The sequence below is a fragment of the Neoarius graeffei genome, chromosome 3 (genome assembly GCF_027579695.1).
Source record: "Neoarius graeffei isolate fNeoGra1 chromosome 3, fNeoGra1.pri, whole genome shotgun sequence".
In the NCBI taxonomy this organism is placed as follows: domain Eukaryota; kingdom Metazoa; phylum Chordata; class Actinopteri; order Siluriformes; family Ariidae; genus Neoarius; species Neoarius graeffei.
Genome location: NC_083571.1, coordinates 101,733,414 through 101,754,736, shown reverse-complemented (window position 1 = coordinate 101,754,736; position 21,323 = coordinate 101,733,414). Strand labels below are relative to the sequence as shown.

The 21,323-nt window shown below is 41.9% G+C and overlaps 1 protein-coding gene across 1 annotated transcript in view; it reads left to right on the top strand.

The window, feature by feature from the left end:
- The window catches only part of LOC132883783 (E3 ubiquitin-protein ligase pellino homolog 2), an 85,384-nt gene extending 64,839 nt beyond the window's left edge, over nt 1–20,545 (top strand). Inside the window, exons 4-6 of the mRNA XM_060917792.1 lie at nt 1,729–1,923; nt 8,748–8,933; nt 12,934–20,545. Coding sequence (XP_060773775.1) covers nt 1,729–1,923; nt 8,748–8,933; nt 12,934–13,527 — 975 coding nt within the window. The 3' untranslated portion in view covers nt 13,528–20,545. The remainder of the gene's footprint in view (nt 1–1,728; nt 1,924–8,747; nt 8,934–12,933) is intronic.
- Nucleotides 20,546–21,323: the final 778 nt, after the last annotated feature.

The following is a 21,323-nucleotide window of genomic DNA, read 5'->3' as shown; positions in this document are numbered from 1 at the left end:
CAAAACAACGAGCAAAGAAAATTTCAGCAGATACGGTATAAGGAAAAAATGTTATAAATAGCCTTTGCTTTAACAAAACAAATGATCAGAAACAGGAAGAGAACTCTCTCAACAGAGATGGGATGCAGCTCGTCTCATGCCATGTTGCTAACTATATAATGTCTCAGCTTGGGCTTTTCACAACAATATGGACTTCAGGGATCGAAACGGGAATTTGGGAGCACTGGTCCATTTGGACCAGTGCCTCTCAGAGGCACTGGTCCGAATGGAGTAGCACTGGTCCGTATTTATAATTACAAATTTCAAGCTGATTTTATATATTTATTCATATAATACAACCATATTATACATGAGTGATCAATTTCAACTGTCTATAAACTTCTTCCTCAGTCATCTCATTATCATCACAATCTTCGAAACGCTCATCCAGATCATCATCATCTATCGGGTCATACACCACATCAGGCTGTGCCTCCTCCTCATCTTCATCTTCCACCTCCTCATTCTGTCTCCTCCTGGGGCTCTACATCTCCTGCCACATACTCCCTCTCATCACCTGCAGGCTGCTCTGGCTTATCATCACCCTCCTCCATACTTGTTGAGCGATCTCATCTCATTATCTCTAGCCGCTTTATCCTTCTACAGGGTCGCAGGCAAGCTGGAGCCTATCCCAGCTGACTACGGGCGAAAGGTGGGGTACACCCTGGACAAGTCGCCAGGTCATCACAGGGCTGACACGTAGACACAGACAACCATTCACACTCACATTCACACCTACGGTCAATTTAGAGTCACCAGTTAACCTAACCTGCATGTCTTTGGACTGTGGGGGAAACCGGAGCACCCGGAGGAAACCCACGCGGACACGGGGAGAACATGCAAACTCCACACAGAAAGGCCCTCGCCGGCCACGGGGCTCGAACCCGGACCTTCTTGCTGTGAGGCGACAGTGCTAACCACTACACCACCGTGCCGCCCCTTGTTGAGCGATATCCGTTTGTTTTGATAGCTGTCAGAAATGTCAAGCCAAGGACTTTTAAACTTCGCGGGGGTCTAATCTATCTGACCAATAGCGGTTCAAGTTACATTTGTCTTCACGGGCAGCAACGAAAATGAACGGGAAGAAACGAAACTTCACGCAGCCATGCTGCATGTAGCGGTGTATACTGCGTACGTAAACAATTGGCATAGACGCGGGCGCTGCCATACTTGACAAATATCTCACAAAATCTATTGAAATTATCGTAAAAAACGGTAAAATAGACCAAGTTCTGCTTAAAATGGGCGAGAATCGTTGATAGAAACCATCGAGGCAGTGAGTAGTTTGATGTATAGCGTGGCGAGCCAGTCGCCCACTCGGTCGAGTACATGTTGTCACTAGTCGCCCGTACCCTTTCCAACTCGCATTGGCGAGTGGGCAACCGCCCGTTTCGATCCCTGGACTTGCCACCTCATGAATTATGTCCTATCCGGTCTCGCATGGTTCACATGTCTGAAGGAAGTTCATGCTCTGTAGCATTCTGTTAAATACAGTCGGGGGGATTATACAATGCCTGTTCATTTTCCATTATGTAAGACTGAGTGGGAATGAAAAATTGTTTTTACCTCATACAATAATGGATTTCCTTTGTGAAAGGGGTTTGAATGCCATGGTGTGCCGTGGACATGAATTGAAATGTAGCATTTAATAAATGGTTGTGATGTTTGTTTGCTTGTCCTTGTCTCTAGATTGGCCGTTCCACTGAGAGCCCCATAGACTTCGTGGTGACGGATACACCAGGAGGATCAAAAGAGAGCGAGGACTCCGTTGCGCCCAGCACCATCTCACGCTTTGCTTGCAGGGTGGTGTGTGAGCGCAACCCCCCCTACACTGCCCGTATTTACGCAGCTGGCTTTGACTCCTCCAAAAACATTTTCCTTGGGGTTGGTATTCCTTAGTGGCTTTTGGAAATATTTGTGTCATTTTAAGATTTGCTTTTTATTCCATAAAACAGTAGTGCATGAAACAGGCAACATATGGTCGTCCATCATGTTCTGCTCACTGTCAGCAGAAGGGAGTGCAGCATGACTGTCTGTCTTCCATGTGGCACTCCTGTAATGCGGTTATAATAATGGATTGCCACACTTACTATGAGTATCAGCAGACTCCTCTCGTTTTATGTCGAGAGAGATTTCCTTTCAGAGCTCAAGTGGTCAAGAGCGTGAAATGATCAGGGTTAAGCACTGAACTCTTGCTCCATCTCTTGATTTGCATGAAAGCTGTTGTGTGTGTGTGTGTGTGTGTGTGTGTGTGTGTGTGTGTGTGTGTGTGTGTGTGTGTGGAAAGAAGACAAATGAAAGTATTAAAAAGCAAGAAAGAGAAAATAAACAGGAAAGATGGGGTGGATAAACCAGTAAGGACAATAAGTTTGTGTCCAGGCTATTGTGGGTTGGTTGGTTGGTTGGACAGTGGACAAGTACGCTAGAGTTCCCCCAGATATTTTTAATTTCTTGTTCAGCAACCAAAGAAAGACAAACCCCTACTTGTTATTAATATTTGCAAAACAAAAGTTTTGTGGGTTGTTGTTGTTATAATTATTATTATTATTATTATTATTATTATTGAGGCAGCACGGTGGTGTAGTGGTTAGCGCTGTCACCTCACAGCAAGAAGGTCCGGGTTCAAGCCCCATGGCCGGCGAAGGCCTTTCTGTGTGGAGTTTGCATGTTCTCCCCGTGTCCGCGTGGGTTTCCTCCGGGTGCTCCGGTTTCCCCCACAGTCCAAAGACATGCAGGTTAGGTTAACTGGTGACTCTAAATTGACCGTAGGTGTGAATGTGAGTGGTTGTCTGTGTCTATGTGTCAGCCCTGTGATGACCTGGCGACTTGTCCAGGGTGTACCCCGCCTTTCGCCCGTAGTCAGCTGGGATAGGCTCCAGCTTGCCTGCGACCCTGTAGAACAGGATAAAGCGGCTAGAGATAATGAGATTATTATTATTATTATTATTATTACTGAGTAAACTTTTTTCATAATTCATGATTTTCAAAAAGGACCTACTAATAAATACAATACTAAAGTGTTTAGAGCTATAAATGCATTAAAAAGCTAATAAAATGGTTTGTTTTATTTCGATTTGGTATATTAAAAAGTGGTGTGACTCATCTTGATGCTGTACCTAGCATATGTGTGTCTCGTTTGCAATCCCGCTGCTTCTGCACTATGCGCTTTTAATTAGCATGCAATAGGAGACGTATGACCTTAACAGAATCTGGAACATGCAAGCACTGACACAAAACACTGACAAAACCAAGCAAAATAAAGTGCAATGTAATGTTATGTTATCATAAAACGCTCCTGCTAAATGCAGTTACCTCATGTTTAAACATCCATCCATTATCCGTAACCGCTTTATCCTGTACAGGGTCGCGGGCAAGCTGGAGCCTATCCCAGCTGACTACGGGCGAAAGGCGGGGTACACCCTGGACAAGTCGCCAGGTCATCACAGGGCTGACACACAGACACAGACAACCATTCACACTCACATTCACACCTACGGTCAATTTAGAGTCACCAGTTAACCTAACCTGCATGTCTTTGGACTGTGGGGGAAACCGGAGCACCCGGAGGAAACCCACGCGGACACGGGGAGAACATGCAAACTCCACACAGAAAGGCCGAGGCTTGAACCCAGGACCTTCTTGCTGTGAGTCGACAGCGCTAACCACTACACCACCGCGCTGCCCACGTTTAAACAGATCAAGAAAAAATAAACATGTTAAGCAGGCTTGGAAAAATATATTTTTACTTGTGATGTGAGGACAGAACTGCAGCTCGTATCTAAAGGGTTGGCTGGTGACTTTTTTTTTTTTTTTTTTTTTTGTCGAGTGTGTAAATATAATGTGCTCCCTCAGACACTTACAGATTTCCATCGTCATTTTCTGTCTTTATTAAGGAACTTTATTATGTGTGCACCCCAAACAAGAACTAGGTTAGAGCTCTTCTCCCCCCACACACAATTTTTTTTTTTTTTTTTTTTTTAATTGAAATTTTCATCTACAATACAGCTGCAGATCTTCGTATCGTGTATATAGTCTAAAGTAGCTGCATTACAATAAACAGAACAAACACAAACAAAATACTCCGTGTTCTAACACGTGGCAGCCTATATCAAATGAGAATAATTTGCAATAAGCAAACATCCCATCCCATTATCTCTAGCCGCTTTATTCTGTTCTACAGGGTCGCAGGCAAGCTGGAGCCTATCCCAGCTGACTACGGGCGAAATAAGCAAACATTTAGAAGAAAATAAAAAGAAAAAAAGTTTTATAAGCTCAGAACTGCAGTGTTACTGTCCACACCCTCACACAAAATCAATCATCCTCTACTTCATCTGTTAAATCTAAACTATGTTTAGTGCACTACCGTTCAAAAGTTTGGGGTCACCCAGACAGTTTTGTGTTTTCCATGAAAAGTCACACTTTTATTTACCACCATAAGTTGTAAAATGAACAGAAAATATAGTCAAGACATTTTTCTGGCCATTTTGAGCATTTAATCGACCCCACAAATGTGATGCTCCAGAAACTCAATCTGCTCAAAGGAAGGTCAGTTTTATAGCTTCTCTATGGCTACGTTTACATTAGACCGTATCTGTCTCGTTTTCTTCGCGGATGCACTGTCCGTTTACATTAAACCGCCTGGAAACGCCGGGAAACGGGAATCCGCCAGCTTCCACGTATTCAATCCAGATCGTGTCAGCTCCGGTGCTGTGTAAACATTCAGAATACGCGGATACGCTGTGCTGAGCTGTAGCTGGCGTCTCATTGGACAACGTCACTGTGACATCCACCTTCCTGATTCGCTGGCGTTGGTCATGTGACGTGACTGCTGAAAAACGGCGTGGACTTCCGCCTTGTATCACCTTTCATTAAAGAGTATAAAAGTATGAAAATACTGCAAATACTGATGCAAATACTGCCCATTGTGTAGTTATGATTGTCTTTAGGCTTGCCATCCTTCCACTTGCAAGTGGTAAGTGATATGCGCTGGGATCACACACACAGTCCCGAATCACAGCTTGCTCACTTCACTCGCGTGCTCTGTGAGCTGCGCAGGGCCGGAGTGCGCACCCTCCAGAGGGCACTCGCTGTTCAGGGCGGAGTGATTTGGAGCGCAGGATGCCTGCGGAGCCGAGCGTATCCGTGTATTGGCGTTGCTGTGTGCACGCAAATCGTGTATTGGTGTTGCTGTGTGCACACTAATCGTTTTAAAAACGTTAATCTGATGATCCGCTGATACGGTCTAATGTAAACATGGGCTAAAGAGCTCAACTGTTTTCAGCTGTGCTAACATGATTGTACAAGGGTTTTCTAATCATCCATTAGCCTTCTGAGGCAATGAGCAAACACATTGTACCATTAGAACACTGGAGTGAGAGTTGCTGGAAATGGGCCTCTATACACCTATGGAGATATTGCACCAAAAACCAGACATTTGCAGCTAGAATAGTCATTTACCACATTAGCAATGTATAGAGTGGATTTCTGATTAGTTTAAAGCGATCTTCATTGAAAAGAACAGTGCTTTTCTTTCAAAAATAAGGACATTTCAAAGGGACCCCAAACTTTTGAACGGTAGTGTATATTGTTGATGAAGGGCGTCCATGTGCCCTCAAATGTCTGCTGTTTACCCTTTAATATGCAAATTATCCGTTCTCATGGTAAAGTTGACAGCATTTGTTTTATCCATTGTTTGGTACTTGGTCTGCGAGCTGATTTCCATAATCGCACAAAAATCTTCTTTTTTTTTTTTTTTTGCATTAATCAAGCTGAGGTCAATAAATGCTTGCTCATTTTACTACAAGTATATTTTCCTGGATGTAAACCCAACAGGAAAAGTTTGGGATCCAGTAAAAATTTGTTTTTGAGAATTTTTTTCAATGACCGCACTTACCTCTTCCCAGAATTTTTTAATTTCCCTACACTGCCACATACAATGAGAGAGTTCCTTTGGATTCTGTACATTTTGTGCATATATGTGTGTTGTTTTTTTTTTTTTTAAATTAATTCAATTCCACTGGTGTCACATAAGTCCGTATTAGCCATTTGTACTGGGTTAATTTAAGGCATGTACTGATCATTTTTAGTGCGAGATTTGGTACAGGCTGCTTTCCAATCATCCTCTGATATATCCAGTTTATTGTAATGCATCCTCTGATATATCCATTTTTAGTGCGAGATTTTGTACAGGCTTTCTTTTCAGGCATTCAATTTATATTTCCAGTTTTCTGATGAGTGAGATGTCAATAGGTCATAAAACTCCGATATAATACCCCTTCGAAAGCAGTCTTTCTTTACTATTTCTTCCAAAGGGGGGAGAGAGAGAGAGAGAGAGAGAGAGAGAGGGGGTTTGGAAAGTACATTATTTTAATTTACCTAAAAGGTTCTGTGCATCTCCTTTAATTTTTAAATAAATTTCTGAGTGGGTAGTATCTCCATCCTTGACTCTTGTATGCTGCATAAATGGGAATTTAAAAAAAAATTTGAGAGTTAAAATTGACCGCAAAGTTTGCATTCGAGCTGCTCCACTGAGCCGGCCAGCCCTGAGTGCGTGACGTCACAGCGGGAACCGGTTTTAAGGCCGAGGCCTTTGACAGCTATAGACTAAAGCCAGACTCGGCAGGCGAGAGTGGTTGCAATGGCTTCTTCGTTCGGATTTATTGGAGATTCTTCAGATTCCTCAAATAGTAATACATCTGACTGTGATGGTCCTGAAACTGGAGTGTGTGTACATGCTACTGCTATACACGTAGAACTGTATCAGTTTGAACCATTGGAAAGTGAATTCGATAGTAACACGTCGGCCACGGAGGCCCCACCTTGCGAAATAAAGCCAGAGAACAAAGCTGTTTAGAGAACTGGATGGAATTGAACTGACAGTCTTATATGACTCTCATTAAAACAGGATAGGTGTTATAACTCATGCAACATACATGTACATGCATGCATTTTCACTGATAAAACGTAAAAGCCTAATTAAATAATCAGATGAACTGAGACGATCACTTTCTGAAGCAAATTAAATAATCTTATACCAGTAACTTAAACACACAATACAAGTTACATGGATTAATCTAAATGCAGGTAAACAACGAATGTTGTTATGTAACCAAATGAGAGTCGCATCTTACCCGTTTGTGTTCTCGCTTCTTGAAGGCTGATCTCGTGGCCGATTGTTTTGAAACAATCTGACTTTCAGTTCTTCGTTCATTCACTTCTTCCACGTAAGGGCGAGATATTGCTGCTAAGGCAAGCATATCCAGTGGAGAAATTAGATGACCGGTCCACTCATTCTCCATTTTCTCCATACTGAGTACTCTGCCATTACTGCTCGTCTCACGCTCTGGGACAACTTCTTGTAGTTTTCTTTTCCTTTAATTGTTGGTACTGCACCCTCTTTCAATACGGGCTTATAGCCAACGCTCCTCAACAGATCAGAGGTTTCGTATGAGTCATCAGTAAAATGTGCCTGTGAATTTCTCACAAAATGTTCAAACTGCAAAGCTTTGGACATTCTTGGGCCATGAATGCAACATAAATCCACCTTCTGTTGTGTTGCTGCACCCGCCAGCAATACATCTACATGGCATGGCAATAAATTAGCTCAAAATGGAGGATCGGAGTTGCAGTCAGCTCTGTTTTTTAGTATAGCGGAAATGGCGATGAGACCGATAGACTTCCTGCTGTGATGTCACAGATGTCAAGGTCATTCACTCAGATCGCTAACTATATGAATCACTTTAATCATAAAAATGACTATATTAGATTTATTGTTAACGCTTAAAACTATTCCTTTGCCATTCTTGAGGTCTCAAGGCATTTATAAACAAAAAGTGAGGCCATGGTTCTGCGTATCTTCCTTTAATAAAGCTTGGAAGCTGTAAGTATTTAAAGAAGCGTTTCCTATTGAGGCTAAATTTGGACCTCAGCTCTTCAAAAGACATCATAATATTTGAGTCTGGCAAATAAAGATCATTTGACCATTTTAAGTCCCTTAGAGTTCCGTATTTTAAATCCTGCATCTGCTCTTCTTGATACAAAAAACTGATTACCCCGTACAAGATGAAACTGAGATAGTGAATTTGGTTTTTTGTTTGTTTTCGTAATTTTCTCATTATGTCTGAGTACAGGGGAAGAGGTAACTTAAGCTCGTGAGATTCCATCTCCGTCCAAAGAGGAGTCATTTGTCGAAAAGTAAAACGTAATAGGTATCCGATGTGTTGCCCAGTAGTACCACATTAAGTAGGCTAGAGCGTTTTCTTATCTGGTGTAACCTGTCTCCCTGCCTCTGTGCAGTCCTTGAAGACTTGGTTTGCCAAGGTTGGTGTGGAATAACTTGTGTGACCTGCGCTGAGCCCTGACCTCAACCCTACTGAACATCTTTGGATGAATTGGAACGCTGACTGCATGCCAGACCTCCCTCCTCGCCCAACATCAGTACCTGACCCCCTTAATGCTCTTGTGGTTGAATGAGTAAATCACCACAGCCGTACTCCCATGCCTAGTCGAAAGCCTTCCCAGAAGAGTGGAGGTTATTTATAACAGCAAAAAACGACTAGATCTAGAATGGGATGTTCAAAAAGCACATACGGGTATGATGGTGAGGCATCCAACGTTTGTGTTAGGTTTAGGTGGTCTCACTGGATATTATTATATTGTCTCTGTTACATTTCAAGTATAATCCTTTATTTATCAATTTCTTCCTGTAGGAAAAAGCAACAAAGTGGAAGAACCCAGATGGTCAGATGGATGGCCTTACAACCAACGGAGTACTGGTGATGCATCCACAAGGTTTCCCAGAAGAGTCCGAGCAGGGCATGTGGCGGGAGATTTCTGTCTGTGGAAACGTCTACACTCTGAGAGAGACCAGGTCTGGCCCCATCCGTGGCCAACTGGTACGTCACATCACTAACCGTTTTTACTTCCCTCACCCCCACAGCAGGCCACAGAGGAAGCAGTGAATATTTTTCCAGTACATAAAGAGCAATATATTTTATGGCACCAAGTGTTTTGTTGATACCAGCAGCAGTCACAAATGAAGCTCGAGATACATTGTCTTGCGTATACTTGTTTTGGATACCACTGATACCAGAACAGGGCGACTGAAGAGCGAACAAAGTCAATTTAGACCCGTACAGTAAATCTAAATGTGATGCACAGTAGGCATATCGGGTGAAAATTCAATCCAAGTTGCTCGAAACGGTGCTCACTGAATTCAGAATCGAATGCAGAACAACATACTTTTTACAGAATTAAAATGTTTATCCATTCTTGGGATATTACAAATCTCATCTCATCTCATTATCTCTAGCCGCTTTATCCTGTTCTACAGAGTCGCAGGCAAGCTGGAGCCTATCCCAGCTGACTACGGGCGAAAGGCGGGGTACACCCTGGACAAGTCGCCAGGTCATCACAGGGCTGACACATAGACAACCATTCACACTCACATTCACACCTACGGTCAATTTAGAGTCACCAGTTAACCTAACCTGCATGTCTTTGGACTGTGGGGGAAACCGGAGCACCCAGAGGAAACCCATGCGGACACGGGGAGAACATGCAAACTCCACACAGAAAGGCCCTCGCCGGCCACGGGGCTCGAACCCGGACCTTCTTGCTGTGAGGCAACAGCGCTAACCACTATGCCACCGTGTCACCCCTCCTCATTAACCAATGAGATCAAATGTTTTTTCTTAATAGCCTTTTTTTTTTGGTTCCAAGATATTTACATGGAAATTATCAGGCACATAGATGGTTGTATAATGAATACAAAGTTTGAAAAATTAGTAAAAAACAATTATGCAAATTAGTATTAATTATGCCAATCAGGTAAAAACGTTAAATCGGTACACTCTCTTCTTTAAAGTTTCACCAAATGGTTTTATTTGTGCAATATAAAGCTGATCTTAACTCTCATTTATGCATCACAAAGAAGGAGAAATCACTGTTAATGATAAAATATGCATAAATAAGCATCAAATATCCTTCACATCTATCATTCTCTATTCAAATAAAGTAATAAAAGATTATTTTTAATACCCTCTTTGTGCTCTGTAGGGCTTTGTATTTCTCAAAAGTAGGGCCTACTAGTGTTTTACATGAAAGAATATAAATAATTATTTCAATTAATATTCACATCTTTCAAGGCTAACCTCAAAAAAACTATGTGAGCCACATCCAATAAACAATTCCATTTAATTGAACTGAAATTGACACTCGTGTTTCTGACTTACGGTTTTTTAAAATATCATTTCGACCACTAAGATCTCAATATTTTTCATCAAAACAAATAGTTATAGTCTAAAATAGTTACTTATTTATATGAATCAGTTTGATTTGGAAAAAAAAAACAAGTAGGTAAAGCTATGAAAACTCGCGTCAAAGTCTCCCGTGAATCATAACATCAAAACTAGCAGACAGAAAATTTTGTTGAATACTTCATTAGAAACAGTGAGAGCGAGAGAACGTCACTATAAAAGTTATCTGATTGCTATTCACGAGTAATCCAGTCGGAAACCGAGAGAGAGAGAGAGAGAGAGAGAGAGCGCCTGACCGCTTTCCCGTGACTCCAGAAATCACCGTCAGTTTCCCGACGTCCCGCGAGCAGAGAATGTACAACCCCGATTCCAAAAAAGTTGGGACAAAGTACAAATTGTAAATAAAAACGGAATGCAATAATTTACAAATCTCAAAAACCGATATTGTATTCACAATAGAACATAGACAACATATCAAATGTCGAAAGTGAGACATTTTGAAATTTCATGCCAAATATTGGCTCATTTGAAATTTCATGACAGCAACACATCTCAAAAAAGTTGGGACAGGGGCAATAAGAGGCTGGAAAAGTTAAAGGTACAAAAAAGGAACAGCTGGAGGACCAAATTGCAACTCATTAGGTCAATTGGCAATAGGTCATTAACATGACTGGGTATAAAAAGAGCATCTTGGAGTGGCAGCGGCTCTCAGAAGTAAAGATGGGAAGAGGATCACCAATCCCCCTAATTCTGCGCCGACAAATAGTGGAGCAATATCAGAAAGGAGTTCGACAGTGTAAAATTGCAAAGAGTTTGAACATATCATCATCTACAGTGCATAATATCATCAAAAGATTCAGAGAATCTGGAAGAATCTCTGTGCGTAAGGGTCAAGGCCGGAAAACCATACTGGGTGCCCGTGATCTTCGGGCCCGTAGACGGCACTGCATCACATACAGGCATGCTTCTGTATTGGAAATCACAAAATGGACTCAGGAATATTTCCAGAGAACATTATCTGTGAACACAATTCACCGTGCCATCCGCCGTTGCCAGCTAAACTCTATAGTTCAAAGAAGTCGTCGTATCTAAACACGATCCAGAAGCGCAGACGTCTTCTCTGGGCCAAGGCTCATTTAAAATGGACTGTGGCAAAGTGGAAAACTGTTCTGTGGTCAGACGAATCAAAATTTGAAGTTCTTTATGGAAATCAGGGACGCCGTGTCATTCGGACTAAAGAGGAGAAGGACGACCCGAGTTGTTATCAGCGCTCAGTTCAGAAGCCTGCATCTCTGATGGTATGGGGTTGCATTAGTGCGTGTGGCATGGACAGCTTACACATCTGGAAAGACACCATCAATGCTGAAAGGTATATCCAGGTTCTAGAGCAACATATGCTCCCATCCAGACGACGTCTCTTTCAGGGAAGACCTTGCATTTTCCAACATGACAATGCCAAACCACATACTGCATCAATTACAGCATCATGGCTGGGTAGAAGAAGGGTCCGGGTACTGAACTGGCCAGCCTGCAGTCCAGATCTTTCACCCATAGAAAACATTTGGCGCATCATAAAACGGAAGATACGACAAAAAAGACCTAAGACAGTTGAGCAACTAGAATCCTACATTAGACAAGAATGGGTTAACATTCCTATCCCTAAACTTGAGCAACTTGTCTCCTCAGTCCCCAGATGTTTACAGACTGTTCTAAAGAGAAAAGGGGATGTCTCACAGTGGGAAACATGGCCTTGTCCCAACTTTTTTGAGATGTGTTGTTGTCATGAAATTTAAAATCACCTAATTTTTCTCTTTAAATGATACATTTTCTCAGTTTAAACATTTGATATGTCATCTATGTTCTATTCTGAATAAAATATGGAATTTTGAAACTTCCACATCATTGCATTCCGTTTTTATTTACGATTTGTACTTTGTCCCAACTTTTTTGGAATCCGGGTTGTAGTCTGTTGTACCAACTTCAACCTGCCGTTACTCCCAAAGTACTGAACAGATCTTAACCGGATAGATTTTGGAAAGCAGAGATTATAAGCTTTTTATTGATAGAAAATATTCAAGAGTTAAGCAATGACCGGTTTGGAAACTTAAATGAGCCTCTGCATGCGCGATTTTCACAGCACGGCCAGCGAGCGTCTGATATGCCTATGCACAGTACCAAAAATGGAGCAGTCATAAACTTTAGTTATTTGTTTTGTTTGTTTTTTGGCTTTCCTTTGAGACACAGCTCATGACACTGATATTAATCTGTGATGTCTAGCTGGCAGAGTGAGACTGGCTTTAACTAACAGACAAGGAGATAATTTCCAAGGAGCCATCTGTCTATCCAAAACTAGTGACTGTTGCAGTAACAAAGTCCATAAGAAAAGTATTATTTTGAACTGCGTAGTCAGTTTATCAGTAGACTAATATTTTTTTCACTATTGTAGAGACAGCTAGGACATCAACCACATGAGAATGACTGACTGGCTAATGTCCCTGCAAACATTTATCAGTATATTCTGTTTATTGTGAACGACTGTTAAACAACATTTGGTGTATGTTGAAAGATTAAAGTTGTGTTGAATTTTATTGTGATTTCTCTCATGTTGATACATTTTTTTTTTTTTAAATTCCTTTAGGCTCAGGGTGAAAGCAGTGCCCTGAAGGACGGCTCTCTGGTAGACCTGTGTGGTGCAACATTGCTGTGGCGCACAGCCGAAGGCCTGCTTAAAGCGCCCACTCTACGTCACCTGGACGCACTGCGTCTGGAGCTGAATGCAGCGCGTCCACAGTGCCCAGTGGGCTTAAGCACGCTGGCATTCCCCAGCCTACTCCGTAGCCACAGCCTGGAGGAACGCCAGCCTTGGGCTTACTTAACCTGTGGCCATGTGCACGGCCGACATGACTGGGGCGAGAAGCCCGAGCATAGCCGCGAGCGCGAGGGAGGTCCCAGCACAGGTGGCAGACGGGAGTGCCCTTTGTGCAGGTCACTAGGGCCTTACGTGCCCTTGTGGCTGGGCTGTGAGCCTGCATTCTATGTGGACGCAGGTGCTCCCACCCATGCTTTTGTTCCCTGCGGCCACGTGTGCTCAGAGAGGACGGCAAAGTATTGGGCTGAGACATCGCTGCCACACGGGACCCACGCCTTCCAGCCCATATGCCCGTTCTGCTCCATGCCTCTGACAAACTCACCTGGCTTCACCCGCCTCATCTTTCAAGGGCCTGTCGATTGACAAGTAGCCACAACGGGGTACAAAGCGTAATAGGAGTGCTTTCTTGGGAGTGTGTTTATACTGTAGATACACATGCTGAAATCACATGCAAATCTACCGTAGCTTCCTTAGTATATGCACACACTTAACTCAGTATGTGTATTTTGCATTTGAATGCAGCCCTGAGTTAGCCTGGTGAACAACATGTGTTTAATCTTGCTAGTAATATCACCGTATTTCTTTCATGGATTCAGTCAGGAATTGACCAGTAGTCAGCCAGATCAACATGCCCTGATGAGTTACAGAGGCAGTTCATATTCGATGATGTTTTGAAGCAAATGACTAATTGATTGAAGCTATTGAGATCCATACTTGCCATATTAACAAGTATGGCATAACTGAAAAATCAGAATCGCAGTGAAAACAAGGCTTTTTGGGTTTAGCAAGAGCTTATTTACCGTACCAACTTGCTAATTTGTGATGGTGATGTACACAAGTAGTGCCAGACAGAATCTATGGAACTGATACAGATTTACAGTACCATGTATCTCTTGAGTTTAAAGGTGCCATAGGACGTATTTATTAAGCGTTTTAAATTGTTCATCCATCCATTATCCGTAACCGCTTATCCTGGGCAGGGTCGCGGGTAAGCCGGAGCCTATCCCAGCTGACTATGGGCAAGAGGCGGGGTACACCCTGGACAAGTCGCCAGATCATCGCAGGACTGACACAAACAACCGTTCACACCTACGGTCAATTTAGAGCCATCAATTAACCTAACCTGCATTCTTTAGACTGTGGAGGAAACCCATTGGGAGAACATGCAAACTCCACACAGAAAGGCCCCTGTCGGCCACCGGGCTCAAACCCAGAACCTTCTTGCTGTGAGGCGACTAGGGCTGTAACGATACACCCAACTCACGATTCGATTCGTATCGTGATTTTTGACCCACGATTCGATACACCCACGATTTTTTTAAAATGCATTTTTAAAGTAGTAAATTTGACTTATTAACATTTACTTACTTACATTAACTATTTAATAACAAATAATTCAGACCACTGCAGAGAATGAGTAATATGTATGCAAAAATGAACAAATGTATATCCAAAGACTGTTTTATTTCTCAAAATAATACTGTTGAGCCGGAAGCTCTGGGTTTTTTTTCGGTTCTGAAAAAGTCATTTTTCCAAATTGTGTAAATCCATTAACATTTTTTTTTGGGGGGGTGGCTCTCTCATAGGGCCAATGATTTTCTGTGATCGCGGAAAACAGATGGAAAATACGGAATTTTTATGGTGAAACATTGCTCGCGTGTCAAAATGTAACTGCCGTAGAAGGCTTCCGCCCAAGCAGACATGCCTTCAATGTTGCCAGATATTGCTAACGTTTTCCACCCCAAAATATGTTCAATACCAGCCAAAAAGCACCTAAACCCGCCCAATCTGGCAACACTGCATGCCTTTCCGGTCAAGTGATTGTGATTGGCTTGTGGCACACCTAGCCAGCCAATGAGTTGCTTGTTTACAGATTCGCTCCCCGCGTCGCAACCAGAATGGCGACCGCTTAAAAGAAATGAATGCTCTGCCAGTGGCGAGTGTGGACGTTGCGTGACTCGCAGAAGATTGTCGCAGGTCAGCGAAAAAATGACTTACTAATAGATATAAAAAATAAAAGTAATTTAAGTAAGTTTAAAATGTAATTTAAATAAAAAGTAAAGTATTCATAAAATAAAGTTTGGAAGCACCTCTGTTTTTGGGCTGAGGAGAAGTTTGAAAGGGTGTACCGCGATTCTGCCTTCTTGTATCGCGACACGGATCGTGGCTCTGCGTATCGCGATTTCGATACGCATATTGTTACAGCCCTAGAGGCGACAGTGCTAACCACTACACCATCCCTTAAAGTGTTCATTAATGTCTAAATAGAAGCTATGCGACAACCCTGTGATTTGGCTCTAGAATGAAACAAGCTGTTTTTGCCTTTTCAGTGTGCTCATTAATAAGTTGATGTATTAATAAGCTGATAATTTGATTGGCTGGTTCGTGAGGGCACTTTAGCAGCCTACACCATTTGGAGCTGATACGATGTACTCTGAAATGCAGAGTCATACTTCAGCTCTGAGACAAAACGAATTTAAACAGATCGACTTGTCCAATGAGAATCATTTCCCCTTCAATGGTGGAGAAGCTCACGTTAGCTAGAAGGTGCGAGTTAGCTGTAGCGTGGATATCTCTCGAATCAACCGAACTAGCTTCTGAATGATATCTTGTTGAAGACAAAAGATGATAAATTAGAAATTTACTTTCCGAAGAATATTGACAAAGACGCATCTTTATATTGTAGATTTATATTCATCATACAATGTACTTAGCTATGCTAGCTACTTGGAGCTTGCTAGTAGCTAACGTTGCCTGTGCTAGCTACCTGCTTTTGAGCTCGACAATAACACAAAGTAAATTAAAGTTCTTGGGTAACTATGAAACTTTCAATTTAAGATGATTTGGCTTCAACTGACAAAAAAAAAAAAAAATCGATAAAATCACACAGCCTGGCTAGCTACTTTCAGCTTGGGGTTGTATTGCTAATAAGGTTGGAACTGCCCCTCACTTCAGTGTCAAATACTGAGCGAAGACCAGACGGTGTCTAAAACCTTGGATAATATCGAGCAAGGTCAAATTAAAGTTGTCAGGGCTCCTGTTAAAGATGAACATCAATTATGCCTGTTGACGGTGTGGGTTCTTGGGAAGGTTATGAAAGGTTCTGACATGCCCTTCCAGCCTGGAGCAGCACATTTGTGCACATAGTCTGCTATTTTTGTTGCTGTCGCTTTGTTGCTTTATTTTTCACAAAACCTGCAGAACTGTTGAAGTTTTAGCTGTACAGTAGGGTGCATCAGTTGCCCCCCAAAATGAAAAGTTCCTCCGATCATGATGCATTTTTGTTTTTATGTTCCTTTTGGTAAGAAAACACACTGGGTGAAATATTTTGACAAAATTCAAAAGTTTAATGGTGGCACCAGGAGCTCAAAGTTATGGAAAAAGCTGCTATTTTATGACAAAATTTCGATCACTTTTCATGAAACATTATGGCACCTTATAGAGTATACCAAATATCTTAGATACACATTTTTAGTACATATTCTAAATATATTCTCAAGCACAGTTTGAGTTTTAGCTGTTCATTGAATCATTGTTCAACTACTTTTAAACAATACAAATGTATTATGAATCACATTAATGCTTCTCAATCCCTTGCAAAGGTTCTTAACATGATCTCTGGGTCACAAGGAATCAATAATGGAGTCCAACATTGTGATTCAAACCTTACGCAAAAACATTAAGCGTTTTTTGGCAAAAATGAACCTCATGGTGCCACCATTAGACTTTTGAATATGGTCAAAAAATTTTACAGGATGTCTTTATTGGTGAAAAGGAACACCCAAACAAAAATGCATCGGATTTTATGAAAGTGAGGGCAACTGATGCACCCTGCTGTACAGTTCCATGGTAATATAGCCTGGGGTATGCAAATTTTGGGGGTGTAAATATGAATGCGTCACTACTGTTATGAACTAGATCAGGATTTTGGAATTAGCCAATTTTTCTACCGCCTTTTGCATACATGGGATTTGCTTCCGAAGGACACAACAGTGTTTGAGATTCACGGCATGTCAGTCCTATGTACCAAAAACTCCTTTTTCAACTATGCCAAAGTAAATAGAGATTTTCCTTCTATGGCACCTTTAAAATTGCAGCATAATCCCCACCTATTGCATACTAATTACTGGGCCTTTGGATGCTTGTAATAAGTTTTTTGGAAAATTAGATCGCAAGTCTTTGTTGTTTTATTAGTTATTAGGATCTCAGGACAGGAAATGGGCACCTGCTATGGAAACCTGTGACTTCTCGAAAGTTTACATCTAGCCTTTAATCTAGGGAGTACATGTCCATGCTGTTGATGGACCCCTACCTCCATCTATGGGCAATTGTACTGCTTCCTCGGTGCATTACACGTGCTTTCACTGCACTTAACACTAAAAAGGAAACACCCTTCTTCAACACTCATTTTAAGCAATAAGCATTCCTAGAAGTAAGCTAAAGCTCAAAGGAGAGATGCAACGACTCAAGCGTGTACTACCTGATTCGAGCGCATGTGTAGTGAACTCGCTGAAGTCGTTGAAGGGCTTTACCAAGTCATGAGGAATGTAGCCCTGGTGGTTTTTATTTTTTAGATTTTTTTAGTTCTTTGTATTGTTATGATTGTTTTAGCATTTAAACGACAATTGAAGTTGTAGCTGCAGTATATACAATAGTAGTTTAAAAAAAAAAAAAAGTCCAGATGTAATATTTTTGTACAGGGTTGTGTTACTAAACTTTGGCCCAAGGTCAGTTTTTTATATAACAAGTGTTTCATGTATAAATATATTATTTTCATGTGTAAATATGATTTAAAGTCTGGAGCGCCCACAGCAGAAAAGTATGCCTCACTGTGTCACATTCCCATACGATGGTGTGCTAGGGCCATTGTAGGTTAAATAATACCGAGCTGGGGGATGGGGTAATATTCTGAGGGGAAAAAAAAATCAGAATTCCAGACATTAGTTGTAAATTTATAAGGAAAAAAACCTAAAATATTATCGGAGATGATGGTCATAAATTTGTGAGGGAGGGGGGGGGACCCTCAAATTGCTAGATTAAAAAGTCACGTTCATAAGGAGGAAAAACCCCTCAATATTTTCTGAGACAACAATCACATACTTCCCGGCTGCAGTGCATTCTAGGAAATGTAGTTAAAAATATCTTGCTGCTTTATTCAAGAAGGAAAGACTGTATTTCCTATAAGTCTCAGCTCAGTCATTTAAAAGTTACAGAGATTTGGACAAATGAGGAGAATCCACACCCTGAAAGTAACGGGAAACTGCTCTTGAGCAATAATTATACATTTATAAACGGCTAAGACAAAAAAACATTACACAGATAAACAAAGCTGTGCGGTTTATACATTACATTTCTCTCCTGTTGCACCAGGAAGCACAACCACCACATGATTACCGGCTTCCCGGCATTCTGGGAAACGTGTTTGAAAATCTCTTAGCGGTTTATTCTTTTATGTTGTGAGATTGTGGAGGAAAGACATTTCCTCCTGCATTTCCTATAAAGATGCTGTGGTGTCTGTGGCGTGATGCTGTTGATCCAGTTTTGCAAAAAGTGAAATGACGTAATTCCTTGACACCGAAAAAAAAAACCCCCACAATTTTTATATTTACTTTTTCTCGTAAATTTGTGATTTTTTTTTTTATTTTTTATTTTTTTTAATCTTGGAAATTTCTTACTTTTATTCTTGGATTCTTACCCCTTCGCCCAGCTCTGTAATGCACAAAAACTACTATTTTTTCCAAGGTTTTTTTTCTCATTAATTTACAAATGTAATCTAGGAAATCATCTCAAAATGTTATCCCTTCCTTCAGCACGGTATTTCTTTTTCTTTCTTTTTCTTTTTTTTTTTAAACCCTACAATGGCCCTAATACGCCGTGGTACTCCAAAATGTCATTGGAAACCCTCAGTATAGTAAGCAGTATGAATGTACAATTCTTAGATAACTCTGCTGTTCTTGGTGCTATCGTTAAATTTAAATGCTTCATATATATTTTTATCTAAACGTCACTGCACTCTTCGAAAGGACTTAATTGTTTTGGTAACTTAATATCAGAATCACCCACTAAATCACTTGTACACATGCAGGCTTTGCACTATGCATGTTTATGATGAGCTTTTCACAGGAGAAAGCTTTTAAATTGCAAATAGCCAGTGTTAAGAAAGATGCTCTCTACTTTACCTCACATGCAAGAGAAGAGACCTCAACTGAACATATTTTTATATTAACACGAAGAGAGAACATGATTTGATTTTCACTTTTCTTGCTTGTCATGACTCTTTCATACAACTGAATTAAATTTTGTCCTTTTTTTTTTTTTTTTTCCCTTCCCCGGGGGCATGTTTGTCCTATTTGATGCATTGTGTCAATAACCACGAATACTCACGCCTGAGTTGATCGGTCTTGTTTAGGCAACTAAAAATGATATCCAACTGTACTGTACTCATCTCCTTTCTGCCAGGTTAATGCATTCCTTAGTTTCGTCACTCCTGGACACTGAGACCAATTTCATGTCTTTGTTGTAGTATTGTAGTGTCTTGCGCATATATACGTATGCACTCACCATCCACTTTAATAGGAACACCCGGGATAAGAGAGGTCAAAGGACAATGGCCATCACCTGGTCTTTTTCCAGTCTTTGTCTGGCCAGTTTGGGGGAGTCTGAGCCTAGGAGAGCCTCAGATTCCTGTTTTTGGCTGATTGGAGGGGACCTGCTGTTGTAACTCCATCCATCCGTTATCTGTAGCCGCTTTATCCTGTTCTACAGGGCTGTGGGTAAGCTGGAGCCTATCCCAGCTGACTATGGGCAAGAGGCGGGGTACACCCTGGACAAGTTGCCAGGTCATTGCAGGGCTGACACATAGACACAGACAACCATTCACACCTACGGTCAATTTAGAGCCACTAATTAGCCTAACCTGCATGTCTTTGGAGCACCCGGAGGAAACCCAGGGGGAGCGCATGCAAACTCCACACAGAAAGGCCCTTGTTGGCCACTGGACTCGAACCCAGGACCTTCTTGCTGTGAGGCGACACCGTGCCGCCCTGTTGTAACTCCTCCACCTCAAAGTTTGATGTGTTCATGTATTCTGAGATGCTTTTCTACTCACCACGTTTGTAATGAGCGATTATTTGAGTTACTATAGACTTCCTGTCAGCTCCAACCAGTCAGGCCATTCTTCCCTGATCTCGCTCATCATCAAGGTGTTTCAGCCTGCAAACGTTCTGCACACAGGATCTCATCTCATTATCTGTAGCCGCTTTATCCTGTTTTACAGGGTCGCAGGCAGGCTGGAGCCTATCCCAGCTGACTACGGGCGAAAGGCGGGGTACACCCTGGACAAGTCGCCAGGTCATCACAGGGCTGACACATAGACACAGACAACCATTCACACTCACATTCACACCTACGGTCAATTTAGAGTCACCAGTTAACCTAACCTGCATGTCTTTGGACTGTGGGGGAAACCGGAGCACCCAGAGGAAACCCACGTGGACACGGGGAGAACATGCAAGCTCTGCACAGAAAGGCCCTCGCCGGCCACGGGGCTCGAACCCGGACCTTCTTGCTGTGAGGCGACAGCTCTAACCACTACACTACTGTGCCGCCCGTGCACACAGGATGTTTTTTGTTTATCGTGCCATTCTGTGTAGAGACTGTGCTGTATGTGTGTGTGTGAAAATCCCAGGAGATCAGCAGTTTCTGAAATACTCAAATCAGTCCACCAACAACCATGCCACGGTTGAAGCCACAGAGATCACATTCTGATGTTTGATGTGAACATTAACTGAAGCTCTTGACCTGTATCTGCGTGATTTTTATGCACCGTTTTACTGCCACGTGATCGGCTGATTAGATAACTGCATAAATGAGCAGGTGTATAGGTGTTCCTATTAAAGTGAACAGTGAGTGTGTGTATACATCGAGATGATTCAGTGTCTTCCCAGTGGCTCAGAAATGTCCTTCTGGCCCCATTCTTAACCTGCAAAGGGATCTTGTTCCTTCTGCAAGCTGATAATGGGTGATCTCAGGTTTACACAAGTCAAAGTTTACACTCGTTCCAGTGTCTCTACACACTCGATTGCCAGGGCACTCTTAGCAGGATTGGAGATGTGTGTGTGCTAATATAATTCAGTATCCAGTATTTCTCACAACAGGGT